This window comes from Psammomys obesus, unplaced genomic scaffold (assembly GCF_907164565.1).
Source record: "Psammomys obesus unplaced genomic scaffold, mPsaObe1.curated_primary_1811, whole genome shotgun sequence".
NCBI classification, from domain to species: domain Eukaryota; kingdom Metazoa; phylum Chordata; class Mammalia; order Rodentia; family Muridae; genus Psammomys; species Psammomys obesus.
Window position 1 is genome coordinate 2,411,292 of NW_026596134.1, and position 17,017 is coordinate 2,428,308.

Consider the following 17,017-nt stretch of genomic DNA (forward strand, 5'->3'; position numbering starts at 1 on the left):
AACTGTAAATTAGAACCCTCAAGTTGTCTGACCCACATTTTAAGTAAACAGACATCTCAGGTATAATTCAAGCATGCAGAACACTACCTTGTAATATGGAGAGAGTTTCATGGCAGATACACTGTTGATGTGCTCTTTGACCTTGTTGAAGAGGTCATCCCAGCCTCGGATCAGGCGGCATTTGTTCTGGTAGTTGACCAAGTCCAGTTCGTATGTATTCCATACTTCCCGTATCTGTGTGAAACCAGGAAGAGGCCATTACCAGGACAAATCAACACGCAACATTTGCAGGGGCACCAGACATTAGGGACAGAGATGACTGTAAGAGACAAAGCTTCACCTTACATGGTTAGAGCCATACAACAGCCTGCTACTCACTCCCATCACTTGCCTGCTTCAAAAATTCTTCTAAAGCCATCTCCCCTTGTGCCACCAGCAGGACATCCTTCACAATAGCTTCGTTCTTCTGAAGGTCAACGTCCCAGATCTGGCCCAGGGTAAGCTCAGAAACGACCCAGTTGACATGAAGCCTCTTCATCAGCTGTTTCCAGTGGCGGTCTTTAAGTGCCTCAGACTTCAGTTCAATCACCAACATGTTTATCTGTTCAGGGACACACAGCTGCATGAGCAGGTGTCTTTTGAAGAGACACCCTGCACCCACGCGTGGTAGCTGCCCACCTTCATGTAGCCTTTCAGCAGCCTCTGGACAAACTCATAGGAGGCGTACTGCCGAAGCCGTGCAGGGAAGTTCTTTAGCTGGTTCAACAGGCCATCTAGGTTTTGTCGAAGCTGTCATAAGACACAAGAGAATGGAGTCACACAGACACACATACACACATGGACACTGACACGGACACACAGACACACAGGCAGACACACACACTACCACCGCCACCACCACCACACTATGTTGTTGTTTATTTTTTCCTCTGACACATGGCCTCATGAATGTATCCAGGGCTAGCCTCGAACTTACAGAGGCCCACCTGCCCCCACCACCCAGAACCCTGGGGCCTGAACCTAAGGCTTTGTACATCCTGGGTAAACATTCTACCTGCTGAGCTCTAGCCTTCTGAATGGCTCTAACACCAGGTTTAGTCTGGACGAACTACATAAAACATGCAGGACATAGGTGGCAGCTTGTGAACTGGCAAAGTTCTTCCTGTGACTGTTTAACAGACAGACAGACTCACGGACATGTACTTCAACAAGTACCTTGCGAGGCTGAACTGAGACCCATGGCTGCTCCTTCATTTGATCAATCTGTTCCCAGACCTTAGACAGTTCTGACCAAACACCTTTGAGGTCTTGTAATTCCTCCAAGGCCACCTGTGATCAAGAACAGCAGCAAGGCAGTTTAAACTTGGGCATTAAAGAACTCACTCATCAGACACAAACTACAACCACCTCAGCCTACGGCAGGGTCCCTGGGATGAGTGGACAGTAGTAGGGTCTGCCAGAGCAGACTCTTCCCTTGCAGCTGCATACCTGAACACGCTCTTCACTGCCACTGAGGAGTCCCGTGTCCGTCAGTTCCAATGCTTCCTTGGCCTTTGCACATTTCTCTCTGTCATCCTTCAGCCGGCCGAACTTCCCCTCGTATATGGTCAGGGCCTGAAGAGCCTCCTCAGGGCGCAGATTGCCCTAAAATAGCCAGAGCACAGTCTTGCCTCAGCAGAGGGGAACACTGGGGTGCAAAGACAGTGGAGGGGCAAAAGCGACAAAACAGAGCCTCTCCATGACATACACAGCTAGCACCTACCTTGTAAAGATTAAGCTGTGCTTAGGGAAATCAAATTTTAAATTTTCAGTATGCCCAAGGACAGTTTAAAACTAATTTTAACCATTTAAAAACACCTCCTCAGGTTGGGGGGATAGCTCAGTGGTTAAAAGCACTGGCTGCTCTCTTCCAGAGGGCCTGGGCTCGAGTCCTAGCACCCACATGGTAGCTCACAACTGTCTGACTCAGTTCCCAGGGATCTGACACCCTCTTCTGGCCTCCAGAGGCACTGAACGCACATAGAGCACAGACATGCATGCAGGCAAAACACCCGTAGACACATGTAAATAGATAAAACCACCTCTTGGCTTAAATGACTACCACTCAGGGTAAATAAATACTACCCTGGCTTTCACATTTAGCGTCTGCAGATATTCAGGGCATCCACACACTGGGTGAGGTCTCTACCAGTTGTGTTTCCAGCATCTTGCTTTTTACTGCAACAGTAACTTGCTACGCTGCCCTAAACTCACTCAACTCGAATGACCCTTCTGCCTCCGCCTACATGACTGCTGACAGCACAGCCTCTTAGTTACTGAAGGGCAAACACGTTTTTAGTACTGAAACGCTAAGCCCCAGCACGGCTTCCTGTGTCTGACAAAAGAACTCATGCTGTGCTGCTGGCTGGCAGGCTTAGCAAAGCTCACCGTGACAGGTTTGGTCTTCTCCCAGTCTGTCAACAGGTCGGTGGTGCGGCTCTCCACAGCTCGGTCCTCCTGCACGATCTTCATCTGCAGGTTCGCCACTTGCTGCTGAATAGCAGAGTCCTTCCGGCGCATGATGTCATTGAAGGCCCCCCACTCACCTTCGATGTTGTCAATGTAAAGCCAAGAGGGTGGGAACTGGAACCTTTGCTTTTCCAGCAAACGCTGACCATTGCGGTAGAGCTTTGAGAGTTAAAAGAAAAAAAATTTTTTTTTTCTATAATAGCAGGAGAAATAACTATCAACATCTAAACAAAAGAGAATGCTCCCTGTGACCACACAACACAAAGGTCAAAGCATCTGCTCTTCTACAACTGCCCACATAAGATCACTGTGGTCAGAGGACATTGTGCCATGCCTGGAGTGGCCTACCAGTTACTACACCTGACACCACCAAGTGGGCAGAGAGAGTACCCTGTACTGTACTTCCTCCCTTTCTCCTGAATTAACACAATACTCAAATCCTAAGCACTTGGAAACAGGAACAGATTTAAACAGACAGCAACTCTCAAAACTGAACTGTGCATAACAATCACCCACAGAGCTTTTTAAAGTACAGACTCCTAGACTCTCATGGTGCTACATTTATTTATCATGTATATAGGTGCACAGGCATGTATCATAGCACGTGTATGGAAAGCAAAGGACAACCTGTACAAGTCTGTTCTCTCCTTTCCCATGTGGTTCTAGGAAGAATTTGGTCATCAGTCCTGACAGCAGGCAGCTTTACCCGCTCAGACACACCTCTGCTCTCCACCAGCCTCTTGAGACAAGATCTTGCTAGGAAAACCATTCTGGCCTAAATGTCATACTTTTCCTGCCTTAACTTCCCAAATTATGGAAGGAGAGGTGTGCGCCACCACCCCAGGCTTTCCATGGTGCATTCTACCAAGCTCATCAGGTGGCTATGGCAGTTGACGACCACACTGTAAGAATGGTTCCTTCAGGTATCGAGTCCCTCAGTGTTCCCTCAGAACACAATTTTCTCATCCCCTGTGGCCCCCATTAGGTCAATTCCTAAGCTGTGTAGGTCTCCACACTACTGTCAGTCAAACAGCCAGCGACACTAAGGTAAGCCAGCAGCAGCCAACTGAAATACTCCATTGTTGCCTTGAGGAATCTATACTATGGTCACAGCTGCTTGTTCTAACTTCTGAGAGCCCAACCTCAGCCAAGATTATTTGAAACCACTCTGTTTCATGAATCAAATATGAGAACTCACTTCAACTTGCTTCTCAAACTGTTTGATCTTCCGTTTTAGAGACTGCACATAGGTGATGAAGGTCACTGCGTCAGACGTACTGGCTGTGTCCACTGAGTGCTGCTCCAGCTCTTGGCGAGACTGTTGAAGAGAGGGTTGTATTTCAACACGGTGCCAGGCTTAACCTGCAACTGCCAATTCCCTGGGCAACACCCCGCTCCCCTCACCTTTGAGATCTGGGAGTGGAATTCTGTCATGTTTGACCCCAGCATCTGGCCAAATTTGCTGAGGACCTCCTTATGCCAAGAGTCATACTTCAAATTCACTTTGGACTGGACCTGCAGGTCAAGTGGACAGCAGCACTCGATCAGCTCTTTCCTGGAGTGTGTTTAAGCTGCAACTCAGAGCGAAACACCAATACTACTCTTAAAGCCTCCTGCCACCTTTGAGAACAAGCTGAGCTCACCTTGCCGTAATCTATCACCACTGGTCCAAATTCTTTCTTGGTTTCGGCGTTGTCGAAGGTTCCTCTGGCTTTCCTTATCTGGACCAGGAGAGCTTGCCACTTGTTGAGATCTTCCCCCAGCCTGTTGTAAATGTTTTCCGCCTGCATATCCCATAAACACTGGTACTGAAGCCAAACCTGGAAAAAAGAAACAGTTCAAATCTAGTCTGCAGTTCTGTAGACTATTATTAATATACCAGTAACTGTTATGCTCACAGTCCAAATTCATGTTTTCACATCATTAGAGAACCTCACTTCAGAGTCCCAGAATTTATAAAGCAAAAGGTAAAATTTATTTTTCTTAAAAACCATAGCTAAAACCACAAGATTTACCCTACTATTCACTCTTGGTTTTAAAATAAGCTAATATTGCTGAGTGGTGGCACATTCCTTTAATCCTAGCACTGAGGCAGACACAGGTGGATCTCTGTGAGTTCAAGGCAAATCTGGTTTACATAGTTCCAGACTATCCAAAGCTACCTAGGAAGATTCAGTCAGGTGTGGTGACACAGGTGTGTAATCCAAGTTCTCAGGAGATGTAAGAATTACAGGTTCTAGGTCAGCTTGCTCTACAAAGCAAGTAATTCCAGGCCAGCCAGGGCTAGAATAAGGACATTCTGTCTCAACATAAATAAATAAATATAGAAAATAGACAGACAGACAGCTAGATAACAAACAGACCAATAAATAAAGCAAGCATTGCCCATTAAGCCTTATTCTCTATCAAGACCTTTTAGCTTTCTGTATTCTCTTTCTTCCTTTTTTGGTGGTGCTGAGGATTGAACCCAATGCCTCTAAACACCACCCCTGACCTTCTTGCATGTTAAGAATAGACTATCCATGGCATTTGGATGGAATCAGGTGTCTTTACCTTCACGTACTGCTCAACTTCAGTCACAATGCCCATAACCGCAGAGTACGATTCTTCCAGGGCAACGGGGCCATCAGGCATGCGTGTCAACGCATTCCGATAGAACTTCTCTTCCTCAGTCAATTCATAATGTACTCCCACCTGACCAACCAAAGCCAACATGAATGTTAGTATATACAATGCAAATTGCAGTCACCTCTTCCTGAAAATGACTCAAAAGAAAAATCACCCTCAAAATGCACTAAGAGATAATATCTATTTTCCTTAGCCACAAGTAATGAGAAATCTGATTATATTTAGCTTGTTAAACCAATAAAGGGAACATCAGAATAACTGCAAACCAGAAAACGTGGAGTCACTAATGGCACAAGGTGAGATTAGCTAAAGAACGCAAGGAACCTTTGGTCCACCTGCACTGCCTGAGTACCTACTACATGCCAGGCCCCAATGTAGGTGCAATAAACAGAAACTCCCACTCAGGTTAAGTCACACTCTGCAGAAGAGACAAAGGACATTTATGTACAGACCATTATATGGGAAGAAAGCCTATGCAGAACAAGTAGGAAAAGCATAGCGAGTACAGGATGGGTCAGGGAATGGTTGTGTATTGTTCATTTTTTATAGTACAGGGGATTGAACAGAGGGGCCTTGAGCATGCTGGGTAAGCACTCTACAACTGAGCTACCTTCAACAGAAAACAGGAAAGGCTTCATCAGAAGGTGATATGTGAACAGAGATTGGAAAGGTGGAAGGAATATGTTCTCTCAGGGTCTGTGAGCACAGAGAGTGCCTCATAACAAAGCCCCCTGAGCAGTCAGTCTGCAGGGCTGAGGGCAAGAGTGTAGCGAGGCCAGAGCGGAGCCAGGAGGGGAAAGCAGAAACTAAGGTCAGGAAGGCAAACAGGTAACAATAGGGCCAACAAGCACCAGGACCACAGCTTTCCTCAAGAGATGGCAGGCTGTAAGAGGGCTCACAGGAGCAAAGTCAGGGTCACCTCCTAAAGGAAGACTGATTTTAGGGAGCAGAGGCAGAGAGAATGGTAGGAGGAAAGAAACATCAGTAAGCCAAGGCAATGGTGCTCCTTGGATGGAGTGGGAACAGGGACTGGTGAAACAGACCAGGATGAACTTTAAAGATGGTGTTAACAGAAGCCACGGGCGACATGATTTCTGGACTGGGTGGGAAGAAGGATAAGAGAGGAAGGAGCAGAGGAAGAGCAAACCCAAGGGAGCAAGTAGGGTACCAAGTCATGGCTATGGGACCAACAGAGATGGAAATCAGCAACTGCAGAGATGGGCCTGGCTTCATAGAAGGGTAGGGTTGCATGTACGAATATGGAGAGGACTGTCAGCAGAGTGGCTTGAGGACACTGTGAGCGCTACTGTCCACAGTCAGGCTAGCTCTCATCTGTCCAGTCTGGACAGAAACAAGACAATGCAAAACCCTTAAACACAGAACTGGACAAACAGGATCCCCAAAACCAAAACTCATAGCCTGGTTTTGATTAGCTGGGCAAACCATACTATAAGGACCAGGAAGATGGCTCAGTAGGCACTTGCTGCCAAGGTTTACATCTTGAGTTCAGTTCTCAAAATGAACCTACAAGGTAGTGGGTACCTGACCTCCACTTTCTCACTGTGATATGTAAGAGAGAGTGTGTATGCCCACACACCAAATAGAGAAATGTAATTAAAACAACAAACAAGCCCTTAAAGAGTGATATTTATGATCAAAGTCAAAGAGAAAAAGGTATGTTTTGGGGCTGGAGAGATGGCCCAGTGGTCCTGAACACTGGCTGCTTTTCCAGAACACCTGGGTTCAGTTCCCAGCATCTGGAGAGGCAACTATTTCTTCTGGTTGACATGGAAACCAGTTACACATGGTAAACATATATGCATTCAGGCAAATATTCATACATGTAAAATAAAATATACACACACACACTTTTAATTTTGAAGGGTGTGTTTCTAGCAGAATTGCTGAATTCTAAAACAGTCTTCATGGCAGAGCTGTGGAATCTTTTTGAAAACCACTGGTCCTACATAAAAGTGACATTGGCTAGAATAAGAGACTAAATGTGGGGTTTCCTTTGGCTCTAGAACTGTATCAGGAAGACTATAATCTAGGATTTGCTTTACACTTGTCAGAGGGATCTACAGATTAAGTAAGAAGAGCTATGTGTGATAACTAAGGCTGCAGGCAGGAGCTCATGATTTCTACTTCTACATGTGCTTGAACATGTCTCTGAAAGCAGGAGCTGGTGTAGCCATCCCAGTATTCAGGAGGCTGAGACTGGAGGTCAGCTGGGACTATTCAGTGAGACCCTATATCCAAAAATAAACAAATCAACAGAGGAATAGGGAGGAAAACAGTAGGAACTGGGATTATTAAAAAAGGTCATAGGCCAGGCATAGTGGCAGATGCCTTTAACACCAGAGCTCAGAAGGCAGAGGCAGGAGACTCTTGAGTTTGAGGCAAAGCTGGTCTACAGTGAGTCCCTGTTTGAAAACAACCAAAGAAGTTCATGAAGGAAATTTTCAAGTGATGAGAAAGGCTGCAAATGCCAAGCTTTCCCTTAGGACATGGAACCTCGGGATCCTGAGTATGGAAAAGACATGTATTGACACACTGAAGAGGTGGCAATCAGAGTCCCAGATGAGAGCTGATCAGAGGCACGTGCTTGGAGCCCTGGAAGCTTACCTGGTACCTCTGACTCTGGATCCTGGGCAGGGATAGCACGATCATCTTCCAGGCGAACATCTCCTGGTATAGCTTGTACCTGCACTCTTCGATGGGTGGATTCAAATAGATTACCTGATTTGTTATTCTCAGCTCATGAACAACGTTCTGTAAAAGAAAGGTTTTGTTTTCACTCACCAACATACTTCAATAAAATGGTTTTGGTTCTTAACAACCTTCTTTGTCTAAATTATAACATCTTTGGTTAGAACCACAAAGCCTGTCACTTTATCAGATGCACTCCTGGGCTTTTTCATATTGTCCCTCTAAGATCACAAGAGGCTGGGGACAGGCACCCCTCATCCGCTCCAGGTGTCCTGGTGCCTGGGTTGGAACGCACAGTAGGTACTCATGGAAATCCACACGTTCAATAAGACTTCGAGGCCTGAGAAACAGCATCACTGAAGCAGTGGCACTACTGCCAACTATACACGGCTGATTTGTCCACCATCTGTGCTACTGGTCAGTGCTTCAGGCTAGTCCAGAGCTGTACCGTTATCTGCACTTAGACACATTCATCATTTTGCCAGGATACAATATCCTAAAAACCACGCTTACAGGCTAGTAAGATGGCACAGCTGGTCAAGGTGGCTGTTGCTAAGCCTTGGCGACTGAGTTTGAACCCTAGGATCCATTGGACTCCCTCTAGGTGGCCTGACTTCCACAAGCATGCAACGGTACACATGCCCTACGCATGCTTCCTAAAATAGACTTTTAAGTTTTTTACAGCTTTCTGTTTTGAAATTATCTTAAACTGTCAGGAGATTTGCAAAGAAAGTGCAAAGTGTTTCAGCAGGTTCACTGACACTGATACTGCCTGCTTCACCATACACTCCAATTTAGTTGTCCTATCTCCTCAACCCATTCCCACCTATGGCATTTTCTGCTCTGGTCAGAGGCTGTGCAGACTGACCTTCAGGTGAGCTTCTATTTTTCTTGTAAGTTTTCTGGAGAAAAAAGCAGCTGTGAGGTGCCTTTGCCATCGCTCGGCATTACCAGCATGTGATGGTACCCACGTCACTGATGCTGCTAATGTTCATCATCTGGTTAAATGCTTTGTCTGTCAGGTGATGTCTTTGTAAGCACTACACACGCAGTCCCAGCTCCAGTGCCAGGGATCCAGACTAGGCCTCCCACATTCTAAGCAAGCACTCTAACACTGAGCTACCCTTCTGACCTTGCCGTCATAAGCACTTTTTGTTTTGTTTTGTTTTGTAGACAGGGTTTCTCTGTGTAGCCCTAATTGTCTTAGAACTCACTCTATAGACCAGGCTGGCCTCAAACTCACAGAGATCTACTTGCCTCTGCCTCCCTGAGTGCTGGAATTAAAGGCGTGTGCCACTACTGCCTTGCACAGCAGTTTTTGGGACAGGGTCTCATTGCAAAGCCTAGGCTGACCTTGAACTTGTGATCCGCTTGCTATACACTGAGGAGCATCATGGGAGATACTCACTTTGATCTTTGGCTCTCCACCAGGCTTGTGACTAACTTGTGGGGCGTCTGTGTCCATGTCGACTTCTGCTTTATCTTCAGCTTGTCCAAGAAGAACCTGGGTCCAAGCTCTAAGGCCAGCTTGCAGACGGACACCCAGTATCCTTTCAATCTACAGAGGAAGTGGGGTCACTGAGCCACTGCTGTTGAAGGTCAGCTCACAAAGCACAAGAGTGAGAAGGGGGCAGGTGTGCCACGGTCAAGTTTCCAATTCAGTCCTGTCTCACTTCCATCACATCCACAGCCTCATCTTGTCTGCTTTCGCCACTTTTGGGACTCGTCAACTACCTGCCAGACTTCCCAGCTCCTAATTTACAAGGAGACTTAACACCATGCTGAAGATCAGCTATTAGCTCGATAGCTGCTAGTTATGATGGAAAACTCACGTAAGTGATGTCATGGGGGCTAGAAGGTAGCTCTAGACATGAAACTAGAAACCCTGCAGCCCGGCGATCAAGCCGTTTTCTTCAACAAGAAATCCTTCCCTCTGTTCAGAAGCAGGCAAATTTTCCTGTTTAAAGACAGGCAAAATCTGCATGTCTTTGCCACCAGTATGCCCTAGGCCACACAATATCCCAGGAATGTGCTGTTGGCTGAGGGACACCCACAGCATCTGTAGACTGTTAACTTTCCTTAGTACAGTATCCTGGGCATAGATACCATTTTAAATTTGTAGGTGAGGGGACCAGCCAAGCTCAGTCTGGAACCTCTGCTATGAAACAGGTCCTTGCCTAGGCCTTTTTAGTGACATGTCCTCTCCAAACACAGCGATAAGAAAAACCGCCTGGCCCTGGCCTCACTGTCTGCAGCCTTAGGTGTGGAGGGGGCAGCTGTCAGAGAAGGGTGCCTGGAGAGCTGGGAGCTGAGCAAGGCCCTGGATTCCACCCCAGCACCACCAAAAAGGACTTTAAATCATGAACAGGAGGAAAAGAATGACAGAACCCTGTCAAGTATCCAGCAAAAGGAGGGACTCTCCTCTGCAGCCCAACATGTGGCTGTGGCATTAGCTGAGGGGCTCTGGAGAAACTGGACATGCCAAGTAAATATCTAAGAAAAATCCTTTCCAGACAAACTAAGGCCACAGAGCCAGCAGAGGCGGAAAGTGCTTGGAGCCCGCCGTGTACCTCCATGTCCAGCTTGTTGACCCAGATGGGCAGGTTGGAGTAGGAGTGTAGGTTCAGGTCATCCACTGCCTTCTGGACTCTGTTCAAGATTTCTGAGAATGTCTTGTGATCATACATGCAGGTCTCCAAGGAGCGGACTTCCAGGTCTATTTTCTCCTCAATAATCAGTAGGTCGTCCACCTGGAGGAGGGTGCATTTAGCATGGAAATATCACTTGCTCTATGGCTTATTCACACTCCTGTCATAAAGAACTCTCCTCAGTTCTCCATGAGCAGCCAGCCCTAGCTGCTGGGAGTGAGGATGCTGTGTCCTCTGCATGGCCCCAAGGAAGAAAAGGAAGGGCTAGGAACACCATGAACTTCTTTCCTCCCTCTGCCCTGGCCATGGGAACAAGCAGTCCTACTACAGGTTTGGAGACACTCTCCCTCTAGCTGTACCCACATGCCCCTCAGCATCTGACGTCCTGTTCTACCTCTGTTTCTCAGGGTGTTGCTCGGCAGCATGCCCCATTCCACCAGTGAACAGCTAGGAGATGACTCTCCTCCCCCAGCTTCAGTGGCCTTAGCGTCAATCTTACAGACTGCTGTGGAAAACTAGCGTGTTTCCTGACTTAGCGACTAGATCAACCACGAACACTGAAGGATCACGGTAAGTCACCTTCTCTTGGAAGTTGAACACTGTCTCTGCCAGGCGCTGCACATAGGGGTCGAGTTTGTAGGACTCCCACACCAAGGCAATGCCTTCTGCGATTAAGGCCTGCACCTCCTTCTTCAAGCCGGCCACCAACAAGGAGATGGTGTTGCGCTCCTCCACCTTCTCACAGGTGCGTTCATAAGTCCGGACACTCTCAATCAGTGAGATGGCAAATGGGTAGAGCTGGTTGGCTTGGTGAGCCTTGTTTACAATTGCAAGTGGCACACGGAAGCCAAGCCACTTGAGGTTTCGGACTTCTTTGGACAGTGTTATGATCTCTGGAAGGAAGTTCACCTTTAGCTTGAGGACGTTCCCCGTGCGGCCCCGCACGCGAGCGCTCTCGATGGTGAAGATGCGCCCTGAGACACCAAGGTTGCGCTGCTGAACCTTTCTTGCCCAGTCATCGAAGATTTCCTGGGTGTTGAGCTTCATCCGAAAGCTGTCTCCATCCTGCTTCAGCTTCTGCCCTTCCACGTGGTTCTCCCACCCCTTGCCCAGGACGTCTTCCACTCGCTTCATGTAGGCAGTGAGCTGTCTGTCAATCTGTTTAGCCCAGATGATAGACCCTGACACAGGAGGCAAGTCACGGACATGACTCATTTTACAAGCTTGGCTCTGCGGATACTGGACCTTGAACTTGTCGTGCAGAGATTCGATGTCATCTTTTACACGCTGGATCAGCTGGGTCTGGTATTCACGAATGGCTCCTCGGATGTGTGGGCGGACAAACAGTGCATTGAACCTGGAGAAAATCCTAAACATCTCATTGGCATTCTTGGCCGTGCCAAGCTGATCTCGAAGGCGGGCAGTGATGCGGGTCTCCACACGGTCGATCCTCTCATCGTACCTCTTCATCGCAGCCTCCCAAGCCTCTGTACCTTCTTTAGACACATCCAGCCCATCGACTTCTTTGACATTCTCGTAGGCCAGGTTCACCTCTTCAATAGCATTGGCATCTGCAGCATCAAAGAGGACCTCAGCCACTTTCATATCTTGGGGTTCAGGTGCCTCTCCTTGGTTCTGCTGTGCAACTGCTGTGACCTAAAATAAAAATTAGGAACAAAAAATATTTGCAAATGAGGTTTAGTCTGTCATATGTATAGCACAGGATTATTACGCAGCAATACAGACTTTTAAACCTTCATTACTTTATAATCACAATTCAACCATGACTACATTATAAAGATCTCCTTGCACATTTCTGTCTCTACTGTATTTTTTACCTTAAGGAAAGAACTGGTAAAAAGGGAGAGGGAATGAAGACAGGAGAAGGTCTATACACAGGACTAGGATATAGCTCAGCAAGAGTACTTGACTAGCATGCACAGGACTTTGGGTTCAGTCCTCATGCTAGAAGACAAAATAAAAACTAAACAAAACACCACACCCCAAAAGTGTACAAAGAAAAAAGAACCACAGACTTGCTCTAACAAAGCTCAGAGATAAACAAAGTTACCCATAATTTATTATGGTATTCTGTTGAAAGACTGTTGGAGTCACACACTACAATCTAAAGCCCAGGGCGTCTGGCTTTGTGTAGTCAAGGTGAAGGGCAGAAGGAGTAGGTGGAGCACCTACGCACTGGCTTGTTTGTATTTGCCGGTGGTGGGGAACCCAGGGCCTCACATACAGCAGGCCAGTGCTCGGCCTCTGAGCTGCACTCATGTGAGCACACTAAGTATTCCAACCCTTAAACGACATAATGCAGCATCATGAGATCTCAAGGACAACAAGTGACAAAAGTAAACTAATGAAAAACACTAAGCACGAAGTACTTAATTCTCTCAAAGAATTAAAAGGAGGCATCAAACCAAGGAGTATGTGAACTTCTGAGACAGACATACTTGTGGCCTGAGGACTCTGACAATGACAGCTCTCAGCTGTTCATGCTGGCGACGGAACTTTCTCATCTGGTCGAGGCGAGCCTGAAGCTTCCTGTGAGCCGGGTTGATGCGCCACACCATCTTCAGGTTCTCCTCCCTCTTCCTCTTGACGATGTCTCTCAGCAGCACCTGCAGCTTCTCGTATTCATCATCCCATGTCTGGAAGACTTCGAAGCAAGCCACCATGACCTACGGCAATTTGAGATGTGCTTGTCACTACGCCACACTTACCTCACTGGTTCAGCGTGGTTTTCTAAGAACTATGACTTACTTTTTCAAACTCTTCATAAGCTACATGCATCAACTTCCTGGTGCCCAAGACTTTGAGCAGCTGAGAACTCAAGTCTCTGGAAATGGCCTCCACAAGGCGCAGGGCCCGCTGAATGGGGTATTTTGTGTTTCGGATTTTTCTCAGATGTGTGAAAATTGCAACGAGTGCCTGCCTTATTTTGTCCAGCTCAGTGGCAGACAGCAAATCATTCAGAGGAAAATCTTTCATCAGAGGATTGTAGTCATTCACTGTTTCCAGTGCCTGCTTGAGACCTAGATTGAAAGAAAAACGGCTTTCATGGGAAGTAATAAAGTCATGTCTTAACTACGAAATGTATTTTGAGCTGCAAATATTTTAGTTACAGAAAAATCATTCATCGTATTTGAAAAAAAAAATCAACACCTTAGTGTGGACTTGTTTTACTTAAGGGCAGAGTTGAAGCAAGGCATAGTGGGCACATGCCTTTAATCTCAGTGCTGGGAGGTAGAGGAAGGTGGCAGAGGAAGTTTGAGGACAGCCTGATCTACAATACAAGTTTCAAGACAGCCAGGGCTACGCAGAGAAATGCTGCTTTGGAGGTCAGGGAGCAGAGTTGGGCTGAAAGATGCTCAGCACTTACATAAAGACATATCAGTATCGGTGAATGCAGCCCACATTTTTAAGGTGGTCATGGCGGCCTAGGGGGCTCTACCTTAAGTTCCCTCACTTAAAATTATGCGTATCATACTTTGTGGGAAGGAAAGAAGTGGGTCTTAATTACTTGATCGTTGTGGCTATGGAGCCTATAGAAATTCTTCACAGGCCAAACATTTCTGTTTAGTACACACCAATGCAACTTCACTCCCACTATTCATACTAAAAAAACAAACTAGTGGGGCCTGGACTCAAGACCAACATTTGCTAGGCAAGCACTCTACCACTGAGCTACACTTATATCCTTTGGTCTTTTTAAAACAAAGATCTTGCTATGCACACCAGACTGGCCTTGACTTAGAGTCAATCCTACCTCTACCTCCAAAGCTCTGTAACTAGGTTTGGGGACAGCTTGCTGGAAGAGCATTTACTCAGTACCTGAGAGACACTGGGTCAGTTCTCAACGCTGGGGGCAGGGAGAGGATGTGCTGAGACTGAAATGTACATACCATGCCCAGCATTTACTGACACCATTTAGGATGAGGAGGAAAGTGGAGGAGGTCAAGGAAAGAGGAGGAGGAAAAGCAACACTGACTCTTTCTTCCTCCTTCTTCTGCACTAGGCAATGGTCATCTCCCGTCCAGACTAAAAGCTAACTTGACTACTCAGCAACCACACAGCAAAGAGACAGGAGGGCAAGTCCCAGGCTCACTATTTTCAGGCCTAAAAACTCTTAGTTTCTCAAAGGCTATGAAGGGAAAAGAAATGTGTACGTGAGGAGACCTGTCCTAGAATTTTATAAAAATTGAGGATAAGATGAGTTAAGAGAAAGAGAAAGAAGTTAAAGAGTTAAGAGTCAGAATAGCAGTGTTTAGGGAGTGTCTAAACACTGGTACAAACAAGCCTAGGTCTGATCCCAAACTGCATCTACTAACTTTTTCTTCCTTCCTTCCTTTCTTTTGTTTTCTTTCTTTCCTTTCTCTCTCTTTCTCAGAGATTTATTTATTCATTATTTATAGAGCATTCTGCCTGCACACCAGAGAGGGCACCAGATCTCATCACAGATGACGTTGTTGGGGACTGAACTCAGAACCTTTGGAAGAACAGCCAGTGCTCTTAACTTCTGAGCCATCTCTCCAGCCCCTTTCTTTCTCTCACCTTCCTTCCTTCCTTCCTTCCTTCCTTCCTTCCTTCCTTCCTTCCTTCCTTCTTTCTTTCTTTCTTTCTTTCTTTCTTTCTTTCTTTCTTTCTTTCTTTCGAGACAGGGCTTCTCTATGTAGCCCTGGCTGTCTTGGACTCACTATGTAGACCAGGCTGTCCTCAAACTCACAGAGATCCATCTACCTCTGCCTTCCAGATTCCTCTGCTGGGATTGCAGGCCTGAGCCACTAGGCCCAGTGCATCTACTAATTCTCATCTAAGATCTTAGGAGGTAAGATCAGTAACTTAATGCATCAGATTATTAGTTCTGGTTTTTACCTGTGTCAGTGTCAAAACTGACAGTGGCATGGAAACGTTTGCCATGCTTTAAGATGTCCAGAGTGAGGAGGACCTCGGGGCTCTCCCGCTTCTCCTGGATGCGGTACAACGCACGTTCCAAGTTTAGCCAAAAGCTGATTTCCTGCAAGGCGGTTCCTGATGCTGGATCTCGGTCAAGTTTGGTCACCTTTGAAGACAAGATGACATGGACTGGTAATCCCTCCCATATACACATGACGGGTTTGTTTTGAAGCTTGGCAAGATGGTTGGCTTAAATGTTCCCACAGTTCACAGTAAACTTTGTCCAGACTCTGGCCCTGCATGAACATCCCTCTAAGCAGGAGGGGCTCCTACCATCACAATATCACAACACAAGAACTTGGGCAGTTTCCCAAAGACATTGAAAGGCAAACCATCTGACACTGGTTACAGTGCCCTTACCTTCTGAATTTCTCGGATCCACCGATTAACTCCAGACTGTAGTTGGTTAAGAAAAGTTGGGTCTTCAACCTTATCACCAAAATCTGTAACCTTGGGCTTCTCTCCTCGTTCATAACACTGCTTTGCCACGTTCGTGATGATGGGATGAATTGGCAGGCTGATCTCCGGGATCTCAATATTCTGCTGCAGGTGAAGGAGGCCCATCTCAAGCTCTGCAATCTTTTTTTCAACTGAAGGAGCCATCTTATCACCGTCCCTACAAAGAAGGGAGAGTCTCAAAGTCAGAGCACTGCTGGCCTTCACAGCGCTCCTTAAGGTCTGCTGAGTGTCACTGAGCTGCACCTTTGACTCGATGGAGCCAAGATGCAGTAAGAAGGCAGTTCTCACCTGTCCGCCTTGCCCGACTCTCTGATGTAGGACTTAAAGAAAGGAGCCACTGCATTACTGATGAAAGAATGCAGGGTCTCATACGGTGAGTCTTCACTGAGAGTGAGAACCCGGAGCTGGGAAGATACTGGTTTATCTGCATCAATCACAGGGGCTCGCTTGATGAATGCCAAGCTAAAAAGTAAAAAGAAGAAACAACAGAGGAGCCCCATTCTTAATTAGTTTTAACCACTATAGTTTTTGGGTTGAAACAAGTTAAAACTTTGAGTGTTTAACTTAAGAGCAGACTGAGCTGGGTGTGGTGGCACGCACCTCTAATCCCAGCACTCAGAAGGCAGAAGCAGGAGCATCTCTGAGTTTCAGGCCAGACAGGAATGGAGAGTGAGACCCTGTCTCAGACCAACCAAACAACCAGACTGAGCAGCTGCTTTTCTAACTGTGACTGTCCTTTCCCACTGTGAGAGAATGCCTGTATCCAGTATCAGAACATGGTTATAGCATGTCCCCATGACACCAGACAAAGTTATCAACTAGGCTGGCAGAATTCAGAGTTCTGGCTTAAAACCAACCGCTCAAGCCACTGTAAGCTGCATCTCAATCTCATCTGTAGCAAAGTGCACCACAGAACTGTTAATGTCCTGTCAGCTTCCATAACCAAAAGCTACACCTGCTGAACTGGCCAGTTCTCCCAGCCTCACTTCTTATTTTTTTACCTCTCTTCCTACCTCCAGACTCCCCTTCAACTAGATTTCCTATTTTCCTACACATATCACATGGGCCAATGAAATGGCTCAATAGATAAGGGCCCCTCATGT

General features: G+C 46.7%; 1 protein-coding gene across 1 annotated transcript in view; it reads right to left on the reverse strand.

The window, feature by feature from the left end:
- Dync1h1 (dynein cytoplasmic 1 heavy chain 1) overlaps positions 1–17,017 on the reverse strand; it is a 63,898-nt gene that overhangs the window by 36,029 nt on the left and 10,852 nt on the right. Inside the window, exons 3-21 of the mRNA XM_055593028.1 lie at positions 16,203–16,376; positions 15,816–16,071; positions 15,375–15,561; positions 13,263–13,534; positions 12,953–13,180; positions 11,073–12,149; positions 10,416–10,595; positions 9,254–9,403; positions 7,762–7,908; positions 5,062–5,202; positions 4,152–4,328; positions 3,913–4,023; positions 3,707–3,826; positions 2,428–2,667; positions 1,489–1,644; positions 1,216–1,329; positions 679–789; positions 392–601; positions 88–234 (exon numbers count right to left, since the gene is read on the reverse strand). Coding sequence (XP_055449003.1) covers positions 88–234; positions 392–601; positions 679–789; positions 1,216–1,329; positions 1,489–1,644; positions 2,428–2,667; positions 3,707–3,826; positions 3,913–4,023; positions 4,152–4,328; positions 5,062–5,202; positions 7,762–7,908; positions 9,254–9,403; positions 10,416–10,595; positions 11,073–12,149; positions 12,953–13,180; positions 13,263–13,534; positions 15,375–15,561; positions 15,816–16,071; positions 16,203–16,376 — 4,198 coding nt within the window. The remainder of the gene's footprint in view (positions 1–87; positions 235–391; positions 602–678; positions 790–1,215; positions 1,330–1,488; positions 1,645–2,427; positions 2,668–3,706; positions 3,827–3,912; positions 4,024–4,151; positions 4,329–5,061; positions 5,203–7,761; positions 7,909–9,253; positions 9,404–10,415; positions 10,596–11,072; positions 12,150–12,952; positions 13,181–13,262; positions 13,535–15,374; positions 15,562–15,815; positions 16,072–16,202; positions 16,377–17,017) is intronic.